The 24,671-nt window shown below is 45.0% G+C and overlaps 1 protein-coding gene across 1 annotated transcript; it reads right to left on the bottom strand.

The window, feature by feature from the left end:
* Positions 1-694: 694 nt before the first annotated feature.
* arsb (arylsulfatase B) lies at positions 695-23,221 on the bottom strand. Its single transcript, NM_001173652.1, has 8 exons — positions 22,761-23,221; positions 18,800-18,986; positions 18,126-18,316; positions 17,803-18,010; positions 14,379-14,622; positions 12,638-12,708; positions 2,021-2,179; positions 695-1,773 (listed from the first exon to the last, which is right to left on the bottom strand). Exons 1-8 carry the CDS (start codon positions 23,022-23,024, stop codon positions 1,511-1,513), a joined length of 1,587 nt encoding a protein of 528 aa, NP_001167123.1. The 5' UTR covers positions 23,025-23,221; the 3' UTR covers positions 695-1,510.
* Positions 23,222-24,671: the final 1,450 nt, after the last annotated feature.

Genomic DNA, 24,671 nt, shown 5'->3' with positions numbered 1-24,671 from the left:
TGTCATTGGCTCGTTGAACCATATTCTCTTTAGACACCTAGTAGCACAGAGTTAGAGCTTCAAGTGAATCCAAACATCACACAAGGCCGCTCTCCGATAGTGAGACAGACAGTATGTGTGTGTGATTGGGGCGTGGATGTTATGTCTCTGGCCATACCAGCAGGATCTGGGACATTCCTCATGTTTCTAACCTCTGACCCCTAAAATACTCCTAACCCATTTAGCACCTATTTATAAACTCCTAAGACAACCACAGCAGGAGTTAACTGACCCCAATCATATGCTTGTTATTACACGAAGCTAAGTTATACAACTAGCGAAAGGATCTTACTGTTACCACATACCAGTATTTATATCCAAACCCACTTACATGAAACACATTCACACGATAAATCATACATTCAGGGATAAGTCAAAGTGGGAACCAAACCCACAACCCAGCTGTTGCTGATACCATGATCTCACCATCTAAGTATGGGGCTGAACAAGCCCGTGGGTTTCTTCCTGTTGACGTCCCTGTTTGACACCAACACAGGAGGGGACTGGAGCTTTGGTGGTAATACCTGAAGCATTTGGAGGGTTCTGACGAATCAGCGACATGTGGTAGCTAAGCCCTGTTGACGTAACGACTCGGACTCAACTTACCTAATGAACTACAGGGACACTAAACACGTCACATTAATTCAGGCACTAATGAAGTGTTACAAAATATTTATTAACCCTTCTTTTTTACTGCACACATAATGGAATAGTTATTTGACATGAAAAGGTTTCTTTGATGTAAGTTCACAGTCAGATGTAACGTTTGAAACATCTTCACTTTGACGGGTACTGTGTATTCCCTGTGGCTCAGTTGGTAGAGCATGGTGTTTGCAACACCAGCACGGTGTGTGCAACACCATGGTTGTGGGTTCGATTCCCACGGGGGGCCAGTACAATTTTTATTTTTTTATAAAAAAATGCATGAAATGAAATGTATGCATTCACTACTGTAAGTCACTCTGGATAAGAGCGTCTGCTAAATGACTAAAAATGTATTCCCTGCTTGGACCACCCATGAAATACATCAAAACTAGCTTCTATTTGGCAGGCAGCCTAGTAGTTAAGAGCGTTGGGCCAGTAACCGAAAGGTTGCTGGTTCGAATCCCCAAGCCGACTAGGTGAAAAATCCCCTGAGGCACTTAACCCTAATTCCTACCGTAAATCACTCTGGATAAGAGCGTCTGGTAAAACAACTAAAAGGGAAATGTATTTAAGGAACATCATGACCTGATTTGAGTTTTGTTGCACCATAAAACATCAAATGGTACCTTTTAAAGTGACTCAATAAAAACACCAGACAGGCTCTCTCACACAGACAACAGCACAAGCATATACAGATGCAGCATACCCACCCTCCCTCCCTGGGGGAAAAGTGATCATTGAGATCTTGAATACTCTTCATGTGTCTCTTCATAGCTGGAATCTGGCACTTTACACTTCTCCTTCATCGTCATCCCCACCATTGTGTCTATTCCCAGGGCCCCCAGGCTCCAGTGCCAGGGTCACACCTGGGGTCATCATCGGGGAAGGTGATTGGCTGAGACCTCCGCAGGTAGTGGCCTAGTCTCCTGAGGAGGTTGTCCACCACGTTGGGGTGTTGATCAGACACCTCATCCCTTTCTTCTGGGTCGGCCTCCACATCAAACAGCATCACAGGCTTCAGAGGATTAACAGAACGGATGGTTCCAGAAGTGTTCTCCAAGCCTGGACGGGTGAACCATCGGTCACAGCCTGGAGGAGGGACGGTGGAGAAATATGAAATATAGCAGGGACGTGTGTGTGTGGCTGTGCGTGTATCTGCGCGCATACAATCTGTAAATATACTACCCTCATGCTATAGTGCTACATGCTACAGAGATCGAAACTAATTAAAACCCAGTCAGGAGTCACACTTTACTTCCTCCGCCGACTAAACACACCCAGCAGTTGTGATGTGTCAGTTAGGAGGTGTCATAAGGGACAGAGACAAGCTAGTTACCTGGGTAGCCAGTCAGCAGCTTCCACTGCATGCTGCGGATGGCAGCGTGGATAGACACGTTGAAGCCTGAGTTGGACCAGGACCAAGGGTTGGAGGTGGAGCCTCCACCACTCACTGGAGCGTTAGACACAGGCAACCTCTGGGAAGCACTGCCTGGACCTGGGAAGAGGGAGGAAGGAGAGCGGGAGAAAGGGGAATGGAGAGAGAGAGAGGGGAAAGGAGGGAGAGAGAGATGTTGGAGAGGAGGGAGAATCAACAGAAGTGAAATAGGGGATGGACAATAATGGAAGCCAATCTATATTTCCCAAACACTCTAGTATAATAATAAGAGAGAGAAAGTGGAAATTGCTGAAAAACGTAGTAGTGGTCGACCGCTGGACACAAAGCGTTCACTGTAGAGAGACTAAATAGGAAGTGGAGAGGCCGAGACACTGAGCCCTGCAGCATACCTGAGAATGGGCTAGACGAGGGCTAGGCAGCCCGTATAGAAAGATGTGTGAAAATAAACAGAGCAATGAGAAAGAGCTCTTTCTTCCCCGCAGGCCAAACAATGAAGCAGCAGGAATGGAGAAGTGTTTTGTACTTTGAACGTTGCTAAAATGTGTAATTCAAGGTGTGAGATCTCTCTGGACTTGCACAATTTCTGGGGTCGGACTCGGAAGAATTCGCCCTTCCCTTTGATGCCAAAGTCAGCTACTGGGTATAGCAGAGTGGGCAGTCGGAGTACCAGCTTTGCTCACTTAAAACAGAAACGGCAACTTGTTTTGATTAAAATGAGAGAAGACTGATGTTTGGAAGGATTGAAACCAGAGAGTCCTTATATTACACAAATAACGGATTCACTGCTCCTCAAGTTAAGATCAAAAGGCTTCTACGGCCCTCGGTTTGCCTCATCAGATTCACCACATCAGCAGTACTTCCCCACTCCTGAGGTAAATCCACATTAGGCGGCTGGTAGCGAGCTCTGTTGTAGTCTGGGTACAAGTTCTTTTTTAGCCAACACTCCACTACTTAGAAAAGAATGCCTGTCGGTTTAATGCTGTTAAAAACAACCCTCCCAACATTCATTTTGTATGTGTAGCTACCCACAAGCCCTTGTTCTCCTCTCTCCGAGATGCAACAAGCACAAACTCATTTCATGGCTCCCTCGCTGCTGTAACATGACAGACATTTAAAACACGTCCCATCTCAGACCACATGACTAGCATTGCGACATTCAAATCTATTGATCCGCTTATGAGTGATGTGTGGCTTTTCCTCACAAGCTAATTGTTATCACATGCATTCAGTTATACAACTGCTGAATCCCTCACCCAGATTCTTAAGTGTGCTGTATTGGAGATTTGATTGGATCCAGCCAAGCGAAGGTTGAGTAAATGTGAAAGGGTTCGGGGTGATTTTGAGGTAGAGTTTTACGGTTTGTTGCCAGAATGCCAGTGCTTCACAGGCAGACAGAGGCCCGGAAAGTCCAAAATCATCCCAGCTATATCCATTATCTCCAACCCAAAGGATAGGATGGATTTAAGCAATATGGGGGAAACTGAACCTGTAGCCATGTTAGAAGTGAAGGTGAAAGTTGGTGAGAAGGTCAAGGGTCATAGGGGTAATGGGCTTGTATAATAGAAGACATGAATATGAAGGATTAGCCTGAATCATATATAGGGAGAACACTTAGAATACTAAGGAGACCAGAGCAGCCTGTTCTAGACTTTTCTGTTCCCTCCTTTTCCCTCCTCACACTCTGTTCTCCCCCCACATACTCTTTCATTCTTATTTTCCCTCTCTCCGCAGGAACGACAGAGTGCAGCAGACGGCCAGGGCCTCTACATCTGGATCCAACTGCACAATGGGACCAGTCCCAAATTGGACGGGGGAAGGAAGGAGGAGAGGGGGTGGAGAAGAGGGAGGAGGAGAGGAAGAAAGCAGGCGGAAGAGGTAGGGAGAGAAGGAGCGCAGGCGGAGAGGGAGAGAAGGAGGGTGCTAGGGAGAGATATGGAGAGAGTAGGGGGGAGATAAGAGGGGGAGAGAGAGAAGATGGGAAAGAGGAGAACGGGGGGGAAGAGGAGAGCAGGGGGAGAAAGAGGACGTAAGGAAGGTGGTGGACAGGGGGAGAGGGAATAGAGGGGAAGTCAGAGGGATTTGGGGTTTGGACGGAGTCCAGGACCTTGCTCTCTTTCTCTGCCTAGACATTTAGAGAACCCCCTCACTCTTTCTGCCCCACTTAAAGACGGAATCCCTCGGTCAGATAGGAAGAGGGAGGGGAGTGAGGGATTGAAAGAAAGACTGGGAAGAGGGGATTCGGCAGAGGAAAAGTGGGAGAAAGAGGAAGATGTAATCTGTCTTGTCAGATAGAGAAAGAGAGGGGAAATGTGAATTAGAGGAAGTGAGGGGGAGAGAGGAAGAGGGGGTAGGAGATTGACAGAGGAATGAGAGAGTGAAAACGGGAGACAGAATCCCTCGTCAAATATAGCAAGAAAGAGAAGGATGTGGAATGAAAGACAAGAAAGAAATCCCTAGAATGTGATGAATAAAGGAGAGTGGGGTGTCCTGCTAGAGACAACACAGGGAGAAGTGTGCTGGTCACTGTGGTTACAGTTAACAAGGGCTCCAACTTCCCACTAACTAATGAATGAATACATTAAGACATGAATGTATGGGGCAGAGAAGTTATTATAGTATGAGACATTCAATCCTTCAAGAAGTGTTTAAGTGTTTGATAGCTTTGGGGCACAACATCGGGAGTGTGTGTATTGGTTGGACTCCCCGAGTTGTGCATCGTTCTGGTGGGTGGCGACTGAAAAAAACCCTACCACAATATAGCCGGCTTCACCCCCCAAAAAACGTTTCCTGTCAACAAAAGCACATGTAGAATCTCTAGGAACTCTACTTACCAGACGTGAAGTGAAACATGTCCCTTCGCTATCAAATAAACATTTGAATCCAACTTTTGTCCAAACCGCACCATATTCCTGCTGTGGAAACAGTGGTAGATTGTGGTAGGAAGTCTCAAAGTGAAACGCATTGTCTAACTTTTCAGGAATATGGTGCGCCTCGGATTATACGTATGCTTTTGTCGACAAGAAACTAGCTTGCTCCACTCACTCCAAAGCCCTAGGAGATCAACGACCAAAATGGACACGAAAAAGTTCAGGCTCAAACTCCCTGATGAAGGACCAGCCTGATCTGCGTTTTTCTTCTTTTTTCCCGCCGCATACGTTTTGATTGACGAGACAACTGACGGAGCTATAGCTTGTCACTCTGTGAGCGACTTTAGATCTCAGGCAAGGTGACGCAACTGCACCATGGTGGCTACTAGCTCGTTTATATCTGCTACCTGCGTTGACATGACTCTTCTGAACAAGTCGTAGGATCAGTCTGAATTGTTGCGGTGTGAAGGCTTTCCTCTCTGTATCATAAACTCCATCATTTACTTCAGGATCAGTCAGCGAGGAAGCCAAAAACACCAGAAAGTCAATTGGCTTATGTCAGTATAGCTGTTCTTATGTCAGTATGGCTGCTACCTCCCAGGCACCTCAGTGTTGTAATTTCTAGACTCAAGGCAGGTATAAACCAATCATGTGGCAATTGCTTGAGGCCTTGCCTGGCTGGCTGGGAAACCCTGGGCCAAGGAAAGCAGTGCTAGCCTTGAACCGGTGGCCAGATCTCTGTTCTGAAAACAATAAAAGCCTCTTAATAACAATCAGGGGTTTGAAAGTTGGCTGGTTTCCTGTAGAACCTCCAAGAACCAATGAGCTGAGCTGCTAAATCTCCACGGAAACACCAGAAAGGGGGTCAACTCCAATGATGTCATACATACACATACAGTACAGTCAAATAAGGATGTTTCTGGTTAACTCACACTCTCCTGCGAAAGCGATGACCTAAGTTGGCAAAGTAGATCAAAGCGATGATGTCTGTGACATACAGCAGATTGTTGTATATCCTATCAGTTTGGTGATTGAAACATTTATGCTTGAATGACAGACAGACAAAAATAGTCTGGGGTATTTAAGGGATTTAAGCCAAGGTAGCCCCCGTTGTTGTCTAACTAGGTGTAGAAGAAGAGAATACGATCTCTAATCCACTGCACAGCCCTTTGTTCAACACAGTCAGACAGCCTGACCTCTGACCAGTGGCCCCACACCCCTATGAGCAGGAAGTGGTTAGCGCCACCTAATGTTAAGTGGTTAAGATGAGAATGAGAGTGCTCCATTGTGGCTCAAGGTGGGGTGGGGGGTCCGGCAGTCACAAGACCCATTTCCTGGAATCCCCCCCTACAAATCACACACACCTTCCCAAACATCAAGTATCTCAAGTTTCTACATTGTTTTGGTGATTTCATTGTTAACCTGTGTGTGTGTGTGTGTGTGTGTAGATTGATTGATCAAATCACATTTTATTTGTCACGTGCCAAATGCAACTGGTGTAGACTTTAAATGCTTACTTATATATACTTTCCCAACAATGCAGAGTTAAAAAGGAAAAATAAAAAAAGGAAATACTAACCTAATAAAATACCTATAACGAGACTATATTCGGAGTACCGGGACCGAGTCAATGTGCAGGAGTATGAGGTAATTGAAGTAATATGTACATGTAGGTCAGGGTAAAAATGACTAGGCAATCAGGATAATAAACAGAGTAGCAGCAGCGCATGTGAAGAGTGTGAAAGAGTGTATGTGTGAGTCATCAATATGCATGTGTGTGTGTTTTGTATGTGTGAGTGTATATAGTGTGTGTGTGAGTGGGTGTGTGCATAGAGCAAGAGTGTCAGTGACAATAAAAAGGGGGATCAATGCAAATAGTCCAGGTAGACATTTGATTAAATGTTCAGCAGTCTAATTGGTTGCGGTAGAAGCTGTTCAGAAGCCTTTTGGTCCCAGACTTGGCGCTGCGATACGCTTGCAGTGCGGTAGCAGAGACAGCCGTCTATGACTTGGGTGGCTGGAGTCAGACAATTTTTAGGGCCCTCTGACACCGCCTGGTATAGAGGTACTGGATGGAAGGGAGCTCGGAACCAGTAATATACTGGGCCGTACGCACTACCCTCTGTAGCGCCTGACGGTCGGATGCCAAGCAGTTGCCATAAACGGTGATGCAGCCAGTCAGGATGCTCTCAATGGTGCAGCTGTATAACTTTTTGAGGATCTGAGGGCCCATTCCAAATCTTTTCAGCCTCCTGAGGGGGAAGAGGCATTATCGTGCCCTCTTCACGACTGTGTTGGTATGTTTGGACCATGATAGATCCTTAGGGACGTGGACACCGAGTAACTTAACTCTCGACCCGTTTCACTACAGCCAATCGATGTGAATGGGGGCGTGCTCGACCCTCCGTTTCCTGTAGTCCAAGATCAGCTCCTTTTTCTAGCTGACATTGAGGGAGAGGTTGTTGTCTTGGCACCACACAGCCAAATCTCTGACCTCCTCCCTATAGGCGGTCATCATCATCGGGATCTGGCCAACCACCATCATGTCGTCGGCAAACTTAACGAATGTGTTGGAGCCTTACGCAGCCACGTAGTCATGGGTGAACAGGGAGTTCAGGATGGGACTAAGCACGCACCCCAGAGAGGCCCCCGTGTTGAGGGACAGTGTGACAGATGCGTTGTTACCTACCCTCAACACCTGGGGGCGGCCCATCAGGAAGTACAGGATCGAGTTAAAGAGGGAGGTTTTCAGTCCCAGGGTTGCGTCATCTGTGGATCTGTTGGGGCGGTATGCGAATTGGAGTGGGTCCAGGGTGTCTGGGATGATGGTGTTGATGTGAGCCATGACCAGCCCTTCAAAACATTTAATGGCCACAGATGTGAGTGCTACGGGGCGATAGTCATTTACACAAGTTACCTTCGTGTTCTTGGGCACAGAAACGATGGTTGTCTGCTTGAAACATGTAGGTATTACAGACTGGGTCAGGGAGAAAATGTCAGTGAAGACACTTGCCAACTGATCAGCGCATACTCAGAGTACGCTTCCTGGTAATCCGTCTGGCCCTGCGGCCTTGTGAACGTTAACTTGTTTAAAGGTTTTACTCACATCAGCTACGGAGAGCGTGATCACACAGTTGTGCAGAACAGCTGGTGCTCACTTGCATGGTTCAGTGTTGCTAGCCTCGAAGCAAGCATAAATGCATTTAGCTCATCTGGTAGGTTCACATCACTGAGCAGCTCACGACTAGGTTTCCCTTTGTAAATCGGTGATGGTTTCCAAGCCGTGCCACATCCAACGAGCGTCAGAGCCAGTGTAGAAGGATTCTATCTTAGCCCTGTATTGAAGCTTTGCCTGTTTGATGGTTCGTCTGAAGGCATAGCAGGATTTCTTATAAGTGTCCGGATTAATGTCCCGCTCCTAGCCTTTAGCTCAGTGCGGATGTTGCCTGTAACTTTGTATGCGTCTCTGTGTGTGGAGTAATGGTGATCTAGAGTTTTCGCCTCTAATTGCACAGATGACAAGCTGGTAGAAATGAGGTAAGACGGATTTCAGTTTTCCTGTATTAAAATCACCGGTCACTAGGGTGAGCATTTTCTTGTTTGCATTTTCTTGTTTGCACATGGCTCTATAGAGCTCATTGAGTGCAGTCTTGATGCTAGCATCGGTTTGTGGTGATAAACCCTTGGTAAATAGTATGGTCTACAGCTTATCATGATGCATAGAAAACAAACTCAAAGACAGAAGCAGAAACTGGAACAACTAGGAATATGACTAGATGTAATATTCATGCATCCAAAACAAAGTAAACTAGGTGGTACTGGTGGTGACTGGGTACTAGGTGGTACTGCTGGTGACTGGGTACTAGGTGGTACTGCTGGTGTTATTGGTGACTGGGTACTAGGTGGTACTGCTGGTGACTGGGTACTAGGTGGTACTGCTGGTGTTATTAGTGACTGGGTACTAGGTGGTACTGCTGGTGACTGGGTACTAGGTGGTACTGCTGGTGTTATTGGTGACTGGGTACTAGATGGTACTGCTGGTGACTGGGTACTAGGTGGTACTGGTGGTGTTATTGGTGACTGGGTACTAGGTGGTACTGGTGGTGACTGGGTACTAGGTGGTACTGGTGGTGACTGGGTACTAGGTGGTACTGCTGGTGTTATTAGTGACTGGGTACTAGGTGGTACTGGTGGTGACTGGGTACTAGGTGGTACTGGTGGTGTTATTGGTGACTGGGTACTAGGTGGTACTGGTGGTGACTGGGTACTAGGTGGTACTGGTGGTGACTGGGTACTAGGTGGTACTGGTGGTGACTGGGTACTAGGTGGTACTGGTGGTGACTGGGTACTAGGTGGTACTGGTGGTGACTGGGTACTAGGTGGTACTGGTGGTGACTGGGTACTAGGTGGTACTGGTGGTGACTGGGTACTAGGTGGTACTGGTGGTGACTGGGTACTAGGTGGTACTGGTGGTGAGTGAGTGGAAAACACACAAAGGGCAACAATGATAAACACACACTAATGTGATGCTGACCAGACCTGGACACTAAGTCCAGTCTATATAGACCCTCACATAGACACAGAACACACACACTGACCAATCTCCAACACACTAAAGAGGGAGAGGTGGACAGAGAGAGACAGAGAGACAGAAAGAGACAGAGAGATCGACAGCGGCAACGAGAGACAACGGCAGAGAGAGAGAGAAAGGCAGCAGAAAGCGAGATACAGAAAGGGAAAAGGGGGATACCTAGTCAGTTGTACAACAATGTATTCTACTGAAATGTGCCTTCCGCATTTAACCCAACCCCTCTGAATCAGAGAGAGAGAGAGGGCAGTTAAGTTCCCAGGTGATACATCAGTCTGAACATGTTTTATCGTCTTGTTGCTGTCAGAGTCTGTCTGATGACTTATGGCTCCAGGTATAAATTGCCCTCAGGCACAGATTTAGGACCAGCTGTCCCTCCCACACCCCAACTTTTACCATGAGGAGGAGTAAACACAAAACCGACCCTAGATCAGCATCTATTCAACTTCTTAATCCTGCATATGGGACTCAGTGTGTCTCCAGCAGAGAGTGAGACTGAGACTCTAAAGGCTGTCACTCCTCCCACCTGATCACTCACTGATGCTCAACACATCATCTACAGATCTGAGCAGCAGAGTCGAGATGTGGCTACTCTGTGATCAATCTCCCCCCTGATGATACGTTCATTTGATTCGAGTGTTGGGAAATAGGAACGCGGCTGTCACTAATGACGTGGACGGATACATCATCTATTAGTCAGAGTGGAAGCAGACCAGAGGTTAGGTTAGACTGAATCAGGCACATAACGAACATGAAATCACACGCGTACACACACACACGTTCTGGCTCGGAGGGAATGTATTGTGTGACTTCTCTGTTCCCCCCCTCTGGAGCGGAGCCTTTTCACCACTGCATTAATCAAAACTTTTATAGACATCACACACACACTGAAGGGGATTTGGGCTTTGTGTTAGGGAATCAGGCAGCCATACAGGAGAATGACATCATCTCTCTGTGAACCAAGCAGACCTTAATGATTGAAAGAGTCCAGTGGCGTGTGTGTGTGTACGTGCGTGCATGCACAGTGCTGCTCACGCACCGGGACACACACTTCTGAGCGAGTGTGTCTTGGCTGTGTTTTGTGTGGAATATGAAATCATAATGTAACGGTCCAATATGAATCATTTGAAACTAAACAAAGTAGTGGTGACGACTTCATTACCAGCAAGTACCCAACTGGCATACTTGAGTTAAAGTAAAGATGCCTTCATAGAAAATGACTCAAGTAAAAGTGAAAGTCACCCAGTAAAATACTACTTGAGTAAAAGTCGAACAGTATTTGGTTTTATATATACTTAAGTATCAAAAGTAAATGTAATTGCTCAAATATACTTAAGTATCAGAAGTAAAAGTATAAATCAATTCAAATTCCTTACATTAAGCAAACCAGACGGCACCATTTTCTTGTTTTTTTAAAGTTACGGATAGCCAGGGGCACACTCCAACACTGAGATATCATTTAGAAACTAAGCACGTGTTTAGTGAGTCTGCCAGATCAGAGGCAGTAGGGATGACCAGGGATGTTTTCATGATAAGTGTGTGAATTAGAATATTTTTCCGTTCTGCTAAGCATTGAAAATGTAACGAATACTTTTGGGTGTCAGGAAAAATGTAAGGAGTAAAAAGTACACCATTTTCTTTAGGAATGTGATGAAGTAAAACGGCTGGAGGTAGGAGGTAGGGCTTTCTCCTATAGAGCTCCATTTTTATGGAATGGTCTGCCTACTAATGTGAGAGACGCAGACTCAGTCTCAACCTTTAAGTCTTTACCGAAGACTTATCTCTTCAGTAGGTCCTATGATTAAGTGTAGTCTGGCCCAGGGGTGTGAAAGTGAACGGAAAGGCTGGAGCAACGAACCGCCCTTGCTGTCTCTGCCTTGCCGGTTCCCCTCTTTCCACTGGGATTCTCTGCCTCTAACCCTTTTACAGGGGCTGAGTCACTGGCTTACTGGTGTTCTTCCATGCCGTCCATGGGAGGGGTGCGTCACTTGAGTGGGTTGAGTCACTGACGTGGTCTTCCTGTCTGGGTTGGCGCCCCCCCTTGGGTTGTGCCATGGCGGAGATCGTTGTGGGCTATACTCGGCCTTGTCTTAGGACGGTAAGTTGGTGGTTGGAGACATCCCTCTAGTGGTGTGGGGGCTGTGCTTTGGCAAAGTGGGTGGGGTTATATCCTGCCTGTTTGGCCCTGTCCGGGGTATCATCGGATGGGGCCACAGTGTCTTCTGATCCCTCCTGTCTCAGCCTCCAGTATTTATGCTGCAGTAGTTTATGTGTCGGGGGCTAGGGTCAGTCTGTTACATCTGGAGTATTTCTCTTGTCTTATCCGGTGTCCTGTGTGAATTTAAATATGCTCTCTCTAATTCTCTCTTTCTGTCTTTCTCTCGGAGGACCTGAGCCCTAGGACCATGCCTCAGGACTACCTGGTATGATGACTCCTTGCTGTCCCCAGTCCACCTGGCTGTGCTGCTGCTCCAGTTTCAACTGTTCTGCCTGCGGCTATGGAACCTTGACCTGTTCACCGGACGTGCTTGTTGCACCCTCGACAACTACTATGATTATTATTATTTGACCATGCTGGTCATTTATGAACATTTTAACATCTTGACCATGTTCTGTTATAATATCCACCCTGCACAGCCAGAAGAGGACTGGCCACCCCTCATAGCCTGGTTCCTCTCTAGGTTTCTTCCTAGGTTTTTGGCCTTTCTAGGGAGTTTTTCCTAGGGAGTTTTTCCTAGCCACCGTGCTTCTTTCACATGCTTTGCTTGCTGTTTGGGGTTTTGAGATATCAGCTGATGTACGAAGGGCTATATAAATAAATTTGATTTGAAGTAAAAGCAAAAATTGTCCAAAAAATAAATAGTAAAGTAAAGTACAGAAACTCCAAAAACCTACTTAAGTAGTACCGTCAAGTATTTTTACTTAAGTACTTTACACTCCTGCAACGGACACTGAAACAGTATTCAAAGAGGAATTCAGTGTTCTGTGCCTTTAGTTGCGTTGTCCAGTCAATATGAACCACTGTGTACTGGATGAAGGTGAACATAATGACTGTAAAAGTAAAACATACGGTACGCGGTGGCGATCGAGCGGGTGACTCACATGGCGCGATGTCAACGTAGAGAGGGTCAATGTTGTGTAGCAGCTCCAGTCTGGGTGACGCGTAACCTTTACTGGAAGACAAAGAAACAACAGTCACTACACACTTTCAGTCCTTCTCTCGACTACCCCAGAAGGGTCTGGAAATCTAAAGCAGACATCTACGTTCATAAAGCGGTCACAGGCTTTGACCACACGGGACCACAGAGTGACCGCAGCGTCTGCTAATACACAGCAAGAATAACTTTCTCAATTCACATGTTGCTGAGCTTTCGGAGAGGGTAAAATGTTTCCAGTGTAAACTTAAATGAAAAAAAAAAAACGGATATAAAGTATGTAGAAAAGATAATGGCTCTGGCATTCGGAAAGTATTCCAACCCCTTCCCTTGTTTCACATTTTGTTACGTTACAGCCTTACTCTAAAATTAAATAAGATCATCTTTGAGAACCAAAATAAAAGCCAGTCAGGTAGAATTAAAAATTCCAAAAACAAGCAGTATGTATTTTGTTACTACGTTTGAGCAAAGGAACACAGGATTAGCCATTGCAAAATGTATAGAATTGCAGGAAATTAGCTTTAAAACGGCTAAATGTTCTCTCAGCACCATTGCACAATATGTAGAATGGCATGAAATATGCAACAATCTCACAGTTCCATGAAGAAAGTTGGCCACACCCCCTGCTACGCCCACCACCTACACCCCTTTTTTGATCCAGAACCCCCCTCCCCCACACACACAAACAAACAAATAAACACAAACAAACACAATCACACAGCACTCAAAGCAGACTGAGAAGAAGAGAAACAAACAAACAGGAATGTGTTTCAGTAGCCAACAGGGCCAAGGACACACTACGACACGTACACAGTCAAAACACACCAGACAAAAGGTAATGAAACAGTCAGGTGGCCAGCCACAGCCAATAGGAGAGAGGGCTGGACTGAGAGCAGTTGTTTGTGGGTAACCCCAGGCTGTAGGTTTCTGCTGCAGGCCTCAATTTAACCCACTTCATTGTGCCTGCTTTTAGTTTACGAATCTAATGTGTCACTCATGCAGAATGAAGGCAATGATAGCCTTAGTGATTTTGAAAGCTCCTGGCTAGCTTATGTAAGCCTTGTCCTGGATACCGCCGCCTTTAAGTGGTCAATCACTTTATCTCTAAAGAGTCACTTGAAAATACTTAAATGTACCAGCAATCAGCTAATACAAGGCAGAAAAATTGAGAAGTCACAGTTGATTTCAAGACGGTCGTCAAAACTTGTACGATAAGTCAGGAGTGACAGAGGGACAGGCGCTATAGAGGGAGGGAGGAGAGAGAGAGAGAGAGAGAGAGAGAGAGAGAGAGAGAGAGAGAGAGAGAGAGAGAGAGAGAGAGAGAGAGAGAGAGAGAGAGAGAGAGAGAGAGAGAGAGGAAAAAAGGAGCGACTCCACATTTGTGTGAAAATGAGTGATGGAATTTCCTTCTCTTTGAAGTCCCATCATCCCGGTAACAAAGAGCTTATTGAAAGACCAGAGAGAGAGACAGATCGGTCAGGGGGGAGGGAGGGGGGAAAAAAGAGAGGAGGAAAGGGGAGAGGAGAGGAGAGAGGACGGAGAGGCTGTCAAACACAAGGAAATATTTCAGATATCTGAGACGTATGAAACTCCTGAAGTGTCTGGCCAGAGCAGTGTAGGACAGACTCACATAAACAACTCAGAAATGATGACAAGGTGCGCACACACACCCCCCACTCCAGGCTTACCTGATAGCGTTCCACACATTATAGCCGTCCAGTGGCTTCGTCCCATTGGTCGATCCCCCGGCCAGGCCCACCAGTGTCGGCAGCCAATCAGAGATGTGTATGAGTTGGCGGCTGACGGTCCCAGGTTGTTTCAGCAGCGGGCTAGTCACGAAGCCAACGCCCCTAACCCCACCCTCCCACAGTGACCACTTCCTGCCTCTCAGAGGCCAGTTAGAACCCCCTGCCAGAGTCTGACCCCCGTTATCTAGAGAGAGAGGAGAGAGAGAGAGGGACATCATTTTACTTAAAAGTGTATTATGGTGTTTACGTAAATGCATTTTATAGAAAGTTTGATTTGATTCTGATTGCATATTACTGACAGAGGGTAAGAATCCCTCTCCACTGATTAGAGCAAGGCAGCCATTTTATTACTGATGACACGTGAGGGGAACAGATTACGGGTGTCATTGTCAAGTAACTGGAGAGCCAAACCAAAGATACCTTTCAACTCCTCCTCATAAAACCACTGTTTGTTCTGTCCCTTTCCACTGCCTGATGCACAAATGACACATCAATTCAAGATGATACATTAAATTCACCATGAGAGTACAGCATGCTTGATAAGCACTACTTACCACCATGACTAGATCTAGGAGTTCTGAGGGGATTTGTATACTGAGGCTTAACAGCGATGCCAAGTGGATTCATCCCATGAACAACACAGTGGTTAGACCTCTGAAGCACAACACTCATAGAGGAACTCCCTCAAGGCAGAGAGACAGGAGGGAGGTGGAGATGAAACATGGCCACCGTTTCTGAGATTGAGGAACTTCCTGGAAGCTGCGAGTGATTGTGGGTTGTTCGACCAATGGCCATGGCTCTTGGGGTTAGGGTTAATGGAACTGATCCATTCACAAAAGTTTGTTTGATGACTAAGTTCTAGCTTTACAAATACATTAAAAAAAATTAAAAATCTTTAAACTAATTTCTCTCCCTCTTCCTGTGTCTTTTCATTTGTCTATGCTTCTCAGACAGACAGACATTCTCCCTAGAGGCTAGTCCAGTATAAACAAAATAGACCATTCACCCTGAGCTCTCACTGTGCTAGGGAGATGAAAGAGGGAGCAAAGGAGGGGAAGAAAAAGAGAGGAGTGCCATGTGAGTTCAGGAAGTAGTCTCTGCAGCTTCCAGGCTGTTCTCGAATAAGAGCCCTCTCTTCACTAATTCATTTTCAAACTGTTTCTGTTCCTCCTCTATGCCAGCTCTCTCCCTCTTTCCTTCTCTCTCCCCAGCTCTTACTCACACACCCTCTCATATCCTTTCTCTCTCACACCCTCTCTCTCCCTCTCTTTCCCGTTCTCTAACACACTCTCGCTCCTATCCTTTCTCTCTCCCCAGCTCTCTCTTACAGTAAGACCCCAGTGCGCCAGTAAGCTAACAGAGAGTTTCATCGTTAAGGAATCTCTGAGTGCTCCTCCAAACCTTTCTAAACTGTGTGTTTATGTCTGAACAGGGCTGGGGTGAGACACACTGTGACTCAGCAAGCAGTAAGCCTTGATGGGGCATGAAACAGTAATGATTCATTCACAGTATATTCTAGACTAAAGAGCAGAACCATGAATATACAGGTTTTATCACCTTGATTCCCTCACCAACGTCATTTTTTATATGTAAAAGCGTTTGGGGGGGACACACAGAAGACAGTCACAATCTTTGCCCAACAAGCAGAGTTTAATTGTAAGGGTTAAGATGAGAACTAGCGAAGCAGGCCGCATACCTGAGCCCACCACAGACACAAACCTCTCCCCTACCCTTATAGCATTGTTCCTAACTTCTAATTAGCCTGTAAAGCCATGCTACTCCGAAGAAAAACAAACGTTATCCCCCCTCCAAAGCTGCATCTGACGAGAAGCTTCAGACACAAACCATTAACAGGCCCAGATTTAGAGGAAACCAACGAGCATCTCTGCTGTATCATGGCAACATAGAATCAATGGGTGACACAAGCATCTATTGATTGTTATATGGATCCATCTTCCTATTAACCAAAATCCAGTGCTGGGAACAGTGGTATGTACTGACAAGTGCTCTTCCCGTGTGGCTCAGTTGGTAGAGCATGGTGTTTGCAACGCCAGGGTTGTGGGTTCAATTCCCACGGGGGACCAGTACGGAAAAAAATGTATGAAATGTATGCATTCACTACTGTAAGTCGCTCTGGATAAGAGCGTCTGCTAAATGACTAAAATGTAATTTTTTTTAAATAATGTTAAATAATGGTAAATTAGGTCAATGTTGGTGGATTTTTGATTACACACCATTGCCTTTAACAGTAGGCGTCCTCAGCACATCTTGACTTCCCCTCTGCTCACACTTGTCTGAGGATCTGTGGCTGCTGGGAGCAGCTCAACTCAGGACTGTTTCCGTTTCCTCATGGCTCCCAGCCACAGAACAAACCACGGTCAGATACAAGGACATGCTGACCTCTAGTGGATACTCTGGAAATTACTGAAATTGTTCAGACTATCAGCATGGTATGAGTTTAGGGTGCGAGTCACTTGAAGCGATGAAAATAATACCTGCTGGAACTCTAGAAATATTACCCCCCACAGACGATGGTGACAAGTCTGCTCTGGTGAATCAAAAAGTGCTATGTAGCTAGTTCAACTGGCTGTGAAGCGCGGTGCAGAAAACAGAGTAAACGTAGGCTTTATCCACTAACTTTAAAGCCAAACTTCCCAGCTACTCCTGTCCCTCCATGTTAACTGGCTCTGTGGTGCTGATGGAAAACTCTGTGTCCTGCCCGGAGACATTAAGAGGCATTGCTCCGTCTTTAACTGCTCACAGAGTTGGGATCTGTTCACATCTGACACTTCGTAAAAACCCAGTGTTCCACAACCACATGTAAACTACAGAGAGTGGAGACACACACACACACACACACACACACACACACACACACACACACACACACACACACACACACACACACACACACACACACACACACACACACACACACACACACACACACACACACACACACACACACACACACACACACACACACAAAGCAGCAGCAGCAGAAGAAATCAGCCTAAAAGATAAACGGTACACACTGGGGGAAAACAACAACTGGCATTCAGGAGGAACGATTAACACTCACACCCCAGCAACACAACATGTTACGATGGGGAAAGAGAGAGGGCCAGAATAAGTGAGACGTCAGCAGACCTATAAACATTAATTCACAGGATATGAGGCAGATAATCCTAACCGTTCTAACTCAGTCCTCCTGGGTCCTGGATTAATCCTGCTTTCACACCATAGGGTTTTCAAGGTAAGCACTGTTTGCTGTTGACTAAAGTGTGGGAAGGTTCAGGGACTATGCTCTATAAAATGTCTCTGTCTGAACTCAACCGTACACACACTAACTGCTGTTATGTACCTGTAGAGAAGACCAGTACAGTGTTGTCCCAGAGGCCTGTCTCCTGCAGTGCCAGCGTGATGTTGCCCACAGCCTCGTCCATAGCTGACACCATACCAGCATACAGCCTGCGGTTCGGGTCCTTTATGAAACTGTAGGGGGCGACGTAGCGCTCTGGAACCTGGAGAGGGGCGTGGACCGCTTGAAGAGCCACGTAGAGGAAGAGGGGCTGCAAGACAGGACAGGAGGAGAACACACACCGGCCATGAACATTATTCTAGTCTCGCTTCATTTTTCAAGGCTACACAGAGGAAGAAGGACAGACAGAGTGTGTGTACTGTTACCTTTTTGGAGTTTTGTTTAGCGATGATGCTGGTAACCCGGTCAGTAAACAGCTGAGTTGAGTAGGTCCCTGTGTATCCCGTAGCAACCTCCTCCCCCTCTCTCAGGTCCACGGCACAGCGGGTCACGTTCAGGGGAGGGACATAACTGCAGCGCTGGTGACTGAAGTAGTCCTCACTGCCTGTCAGATAGCCTGGTGGGGATGGAGAGACAGATACAGGGGGGAGAGGGGGACAGAAGTGGGACAGACACGTTTAGTCCAATATCTGAAATACTGTAAGACAGTAAATACCCTATATTGAGTACATGGTTCGATCTTGATGTACCTGAACTGTTCTCAGTGCTTTCAAGTGTGTAATGGTGTGAATCTGATGTTACACATAGACATGTAGCGAGCCCTAGCCACATCCTGATGAAGAGAAAACAGATCATGAGATGTAAGTGAAGTGAAATGAAATGGAGAATGACTCACACGACTGTGTGCAAAAGTGAACTTGTACGCAAGAGTAATTTTCATCACTGGTGACCAACCGGTGTGTCGTATTCCCAGTAGCATAACTAAGAGAGGCAACGTGGTCTATGTGTGTGTGTGCGTGTGTGTGTGCGTGTGCGTGTGCGTGTGCGTGTGTGTGTGTGTGTGTGTGTGTGTGTGTGTGTGTGTGAGCTGACGACCTACCGAAATAGGAGTCGAACCCTCTGCGTGTTGGCAGGCAGTCTTTGCGGTACATGCCCAGATGCCACTTTCCCACCATGTGGGTGGCATAGCCTGCCTCTCTCATCAGCTGTGGCAGCAGCTTCTCATCCAGAGGAACACAGTAGGGCTGGCACGGCCAGATGATCTGGTGCTGCATGCCTGTGCGGATCTGACAATCAAAGCCACAGACTTAGATAGACATTGCATTATTGTATCTGTTCTATTATGGCGTCTGCGAGAGCTTGGCAGTGCTATTGAGGCCATCTCCATTTTGAAGTAGTCCATTTTATTATTTTACTACTTCTATGAGTTGGCAAACAAACTCAAAGGGCGCATACTGCCACCTGTAGTGTGTTGTTTGCAGTGGCGTAAAGTACTTAAGTAGTACTTTGAAGTATTTGAACCTAAGTAATATTTTGGGGTAACATTTACTTCACTATATTCCTAAAGAAAATAAATGTACTTGTTACTCCATACATTTTCCCTGAAACCCAAAAGTACTTGTTACATTTTGAATGCTTAGCAGGACAGGAAATGGTCCAATTCACTCACTTATCAAGAGAACATCCCTGGTCATCCCTACTGCCTCTGATCTGGCGGACTCACTAAAACACACATGCATCGTTTGTAAATGATGTTCGAGTGTGCCCCTGGCTATACGCAAAATAAAAAAAAACAAGAAAATGGTGCCGTCTGGTTTGCTTAATTTAAGGAATTTGAAAACATTTATACTTTTACTTTTGATACTTACGTACATTTTAAACCAAGATCTTTTACTCAAGTAGTATTTCAAGTAAACTTTCACTTGAGCCATTTTACTCAAGTATGACAATTGGGTACTTTTTCTAACACTGGTTGTTCGAAAAGGTATAAGGTTTGGCGATTTTCTGCCACCTGCACTTATGGAATGTTTGCACACGAGTAGAATTCATTGGCTGATCCCTCCTGATGACCAGGATAAAATCATGTGATCCTTCCTTAACCAGTGGCGACCTGTCATTCAGGGCACCTGTTTTGAGCCAAACATTTTTAGCCCTGTTTTGCATGTTATTTTGGCATTAATACGTGTCACATATCAGTCTTGAGTAAGGCAGCTGCAAAATGAAGGTGTTTCAGCCTAGTTCTGTCTGTTGGGGTGGGGCAGCCAGCGGAAAATATGGAGCGTAGGTGTTGGTAATGTTCTCTAGTTGTGCCGTGATTGGCTGAGTGTTCTGTCACTCATGGGGACACTACGTCACCACCAAGTCTAACGGTAGAGCTCGAAAATTCAAGCCCCTTGGGTGCTGCCATAGAGGTACATGACTGTTAACATAACTGTTAACTGCTTTGCCCATCCAAGAAGGCTCAAGGTAAAATGTCAAATCACGTTATATCTACAGTAGCTTTGATTGGACTGATCATGTCAACATCATACTTTCAAAATCTTATCTAGCAGTTATCTACCGGGCACATTCTTTTTAATTCTTGTCATATGAAGAGAAATAATGAAGAGAAATTATAGATAAAATGTATCGTTGCTCATCGGCCATTGGAATTAAATATTACACAACAAGTTGGAAATCGCAAATTCAACAATGAGTGGTTTGGAAGGAATCAGTGGCTAATTGCAAGCACTGAAAAGCAATCACTAGTCAGCTATCCAGTGGAGCGGCTTTCTGGTCCCAAGTATTAAGGGTCTCTTTTCCAAGCTTAAAATGATAAACATTCAACATTGGCCATGCCGTCAATGAAGCATTATTTGTGCCGCACTCAAAACAACTGTTAACTCGGAACTGCAAAATTTGATTTCAGTGAGTTCAAGACAACTGGGAACTCTGGAAAAACTGGGAAAATACGTTTTCAACGGTCATCCAACTCAGAATTGTAAATCCAGAACTCAGGCCTCTTTCTAGAGCTTCGACCTGAGAACACTGACGTCATCATGATTCAACCTTGTTTTTCTTCCAGAGTTCCTAGTTGTCTTGAAAGCAACCTAAATCCAGAGAATGCCAGACTTTGATGACAAAGTTTGCCCACGAAGGACCGCCGCACCACCTTCCAGTTCAAGTGAGCACAGCACAAGTTGAGTCCAAAAATGTCTTGTATGCTTCTGCATAAATGATGTAATATGCCAGGGTGATATGCATACAGTTTGATGCATACGTTAGATACATCCAATGTATGCACCACACAGAACGCACTGCAACTGCCTCTGCAAAGCAATGCTGCAAGGCAAATGTAGTGTTCCGTTGGAAATGAATGTACTTCTGGTGTACCAAAATGCAATAACACTGTCGGTGTGATTGAGGTGTAAGGATGGTTTTGGGAAACAGCTCAGAGATGTAACAATGCTCCTACACTCAAAAAATGAGGAGTTCAACAAGGGTTCTTCTAAGATCCTCAAAGTTCTTCGAAGAACCTTAGGGTTCTTGGCACTGAAAAGGGCCCCCACAAGGTTCTTCCAAGAACCCCATAGAAGGTGGGGTTCATCGAGGAACCTTAGTTGGTGTGGGTTCTTGCAGGAACCTAACTGCCCAACTGAAACATTTGGATTTGAATTTGATAGGACAGCAGTTGCAGGTACTTAACTGAAAAATGTAAATTATCTCCTCAATTTAAGGTAAGGTTTGTTCCTTATATGATCTAAATTGCTATTGTTTTGTGCTGATACCATCTATCTTTTCATATTTGTGCAAATCTTTCCAAAACAGAAAATGGACACAATTCAATGGATATCAATCAACAAAGAGGTAAGAATATGTAGGCTATAAGAATATGCTGAAGGCTAGCTGTATAGCGTGCAGATGACTGAACTGCTCACTTTTGTGTCTGCAGGTATACAGATGAGGAGGCATGCGAAGGTATATCTATTGGTATGTTATACAGATCACGTACCATCCTCCTCGCCTTCCCTCGTCAATGAATATCCGATAGGCCTCTACATTATGGATATAGCATGTGTATGAAAACCATTATCAAAAAGTTTTTTTAAATTCACATTTACCATAAAAACCAAGGTATGAATTCTGTTGTGTGCATGTTTTGTTAATCATCTGTATAATTACCATTTTTGGATTCACAGACTTCACCCTCCCTACACCTCTGATGAATATAACAGGAAACCTGTTCGATCACCATGCACTGCAAAATCATTCTGGCTTTGGATACAGAGAACGTCAACACCCCAGAGGATATATCCATCGGACGTGGGGTTCTGCTGGGAGTTTACCTCATATTTGGATTTTTAAATTCTGCTTTGCCACTAAAATCATAATAAACACTGAGAACTAAAATATTGTGTTATTGTTGTTGTGCGTATTATTATTATTAATAATAATCAGGGGGGAGGGTAGTTCAAAAATGTACCTCAAAAGGTTATTTGATGATTCATTAAAAGGGTTTCTTTGAAGAACTTATAGGGGTTCCCCCACAGTTCAATTTGAAGAACCCCTAAAGGATACTCCAGGAACCTTTTCAGAGTGTACGAAGGTTCTAACAATAAACGTAGCATTAAGATGCTTTTGAGAAACTGGGGCCTGTTGTTTACGAAGTGTGTGACGAATACTATTTTATTTGATTTGAATAGCTCAGCCTTTCCAACATAGTGTAGCCTACAAACAGTGGTGGAAAAAGTACCCAATTGTCATACTCGAGTAAAATAAAAGAAACCTTAGTATAAAATGTCTCAAGTAAGTGCATTTTTATTTACGGACAGGCAGGGGCACACTCAGACATAATTTACAAACGAAGCGTTTGTGTTTAGTGGGTCCACCAGAGGCAGTAGTGATGTTCTCTTGATAAATGCGTGAATTGGACCTATGCTAAGCATTCAAAATATAAGCTGTAGGCCTACTTTTGGGTGTCAGGGGAAAGTATGGAGTAAAAATTACTTTTAGGAATGTTTTGGAGTAAACGTTTTTAGTGAAGTATTTTACACCACTGCCTACACACAGGGATGTCTCACCTGATATCTTCCGGTCATAAGTTGGTTCCTGGAAGGTGTACATAAAGGTTGAACGTAGTAATTCTCCAGCCGGACACCTTTAGCCGACAGTTTGTCCAGATTCGGCGTCTTGATCTCTGAACCGTGGTATCCAACATCGTTCCAGCCGAAGTCGTCAGCTAGAATGAATACTATGTGCGGCGGCTGTTTACCCTCTAAAAACAGAGGGCATGACAGCAAGATAATTGCAGTGGCAATCCTACAACTCAATGTTACAGGAAACATTGTCCCCCTTCCTCAAATCGAAGAACTTCGAAATAAATTATACTATTCGTGTCAACAAGGAAGTACTCGTGCAGTACATATCTACAGTATCTGCAACGCCTGAACGGCAGTCGAAAGCAAGATTCAAAAAGGTAATGTAGTTAACTTATTTCATGTAAAAGCAACAAATCACAAGATGTCGTGTGTTGATGAGGAAGTGCACGCGCAATATTGTTTCGCTGTCTTCCAGGTTGAATATTTTTAATTTCCTAGACAGTAACCAATCAGATGACTGCCGGTCACATGAGTGTCTTTATATGGGCATATAAGTCACACGCCTCAATGTATTGTCTAGCAAGCACACTAAAAAGAAAAGGTCCCTGGAGTATCAAATTGAAACTGTGGGGGAACCCCTATACGTTTTTTGAATAACCCTATTTTATTATTATTAATAATAACAATAATATGCATTACAGTAACAAAAATAACAGTATTTTAGTTCTCAGTGTTTTATTATGGTTTTAGTGCAAAGCAGATTAAAAAAAATCCAAATAGGAGGTAAACTCCCAGCAGAGCCCCAGGACCAATGGGTTTATCCTCTGGCGTCCATAATGTAGAGGCTTATGGGATATTCATTGACGAGGTAAGGGAGGAGGATGGTAAATGTGATCTGCATGACATACCAATTGACCTAATTTTGAATGCCTCCTTGTCTGTATACCTGCAGACACAAAAGTGAGCAGTTCAGTCATCTGCACGCTATACAGTTAGCCTTCAGCATATTCTTATAGCCTACATATTCTTACCTCTTTGTTGATTGATATCCATTGAATTGTGTCCATTTTCTGTTTTAGAAAGATTTGCACAAATATGAAACGATAGATGGTATCATCACAAAACAATATCAATTTAGATCATACAAGCAACAAACCTTACCTTAAATTGAGGAGATCGTTCCATTTTTCAGTTAAGTACTTGCACCTTCTGCCAAATTCAAATGTTTCAGTTGGGCAGTTAGGTTCCTGCAAGAACCCCCACCAACTAAGGAGGTTCCTTAATGAACCCCACCTCCTATGGGGTTCTTGGAAGAACCTTTTGGGGGCCATGTTCAGTGCCAAGAACCCTAAGGTTCTTCGAAGAACTTTGAGGATCTTCGAAGAACCCTTGTTGAACCCCACATTTTTAGAGTGTAGGACTTTCTGGGAGTGGTCTGAGTGGGAAGTGGGAAACTGTAAACTAGCTGGCAGAAAACTGGCAGAGAGGTTTGGAACTCTGTAATTTACCGCCTGGTGATGTCACCAAGCAGGCCAAAACTCCATCCCACCCCACTAGGCTGAAAGTCTTTTCAAAAAGCTCTTACGCTTCAATATATATTTTTTTAACGTTCACTTTGTTTCTGGAGGTTATAGCTTGCAAGTGACTTTCCCTTCGTCTCCAGCTCCAGAGCCATGCTCCAGCAGGGTCGTTTGAGTGGGCGGGATTTAGCGTAAAGACACACCTTGCCCAGAAGGCCAGCCCAAAGCAGCTCAGGACTCAACAGTTGGGACTAGTTACCACAGTCACAAAGTCATAAACCCTGCCTTTTTCTACAATTTATGTTCCTAAAAATGGGATTTTAAACCTAACCTTAACCCTAACCTCAATCACACTGCTAACCTTATGCCTAAC

Source organism: Salmo salar, chromosome ssa11 (genome assembly GCF_905237065.1).
Source record: "Salmo salar chromosome ssa11, Ssal_v3.1, whole genome shotgun sequence".
NCBI lineage: Eukaryota > Metazoa > Chordata > Actinopteri > Salmoniformes > Salmonidae > Salmo > Salmo salar.
The sequence above is the reverse complement of the archived record's forward strand: the minus strand, read 5'-3'. Positions and strand labels throughout refer to the sequence as shown.

Coding starts and splice junctions, on each gene's coding strand:
- arsb (NM_001173652.1), bottom strand. CDS start 23,024: ATGTTTCCTGTAACATTGAGTTGTAGGATTGCCACTGCAATTATCTTG. Junction 12,709..14,378: donor AATGTGTGGAACGCTATCAG/GTAAGCCTGGAG, acceptor TTTGTCTTCCAG/TAAAGGTTACGCGTCACCCA. Junction 2,180..12,637: donor CTACGTTGACATCGCGCCAT/GTGAGTCACCCG, acceptor CCCTCTTCCCAG/GTCCAGGCAGTGCTTCCCAG.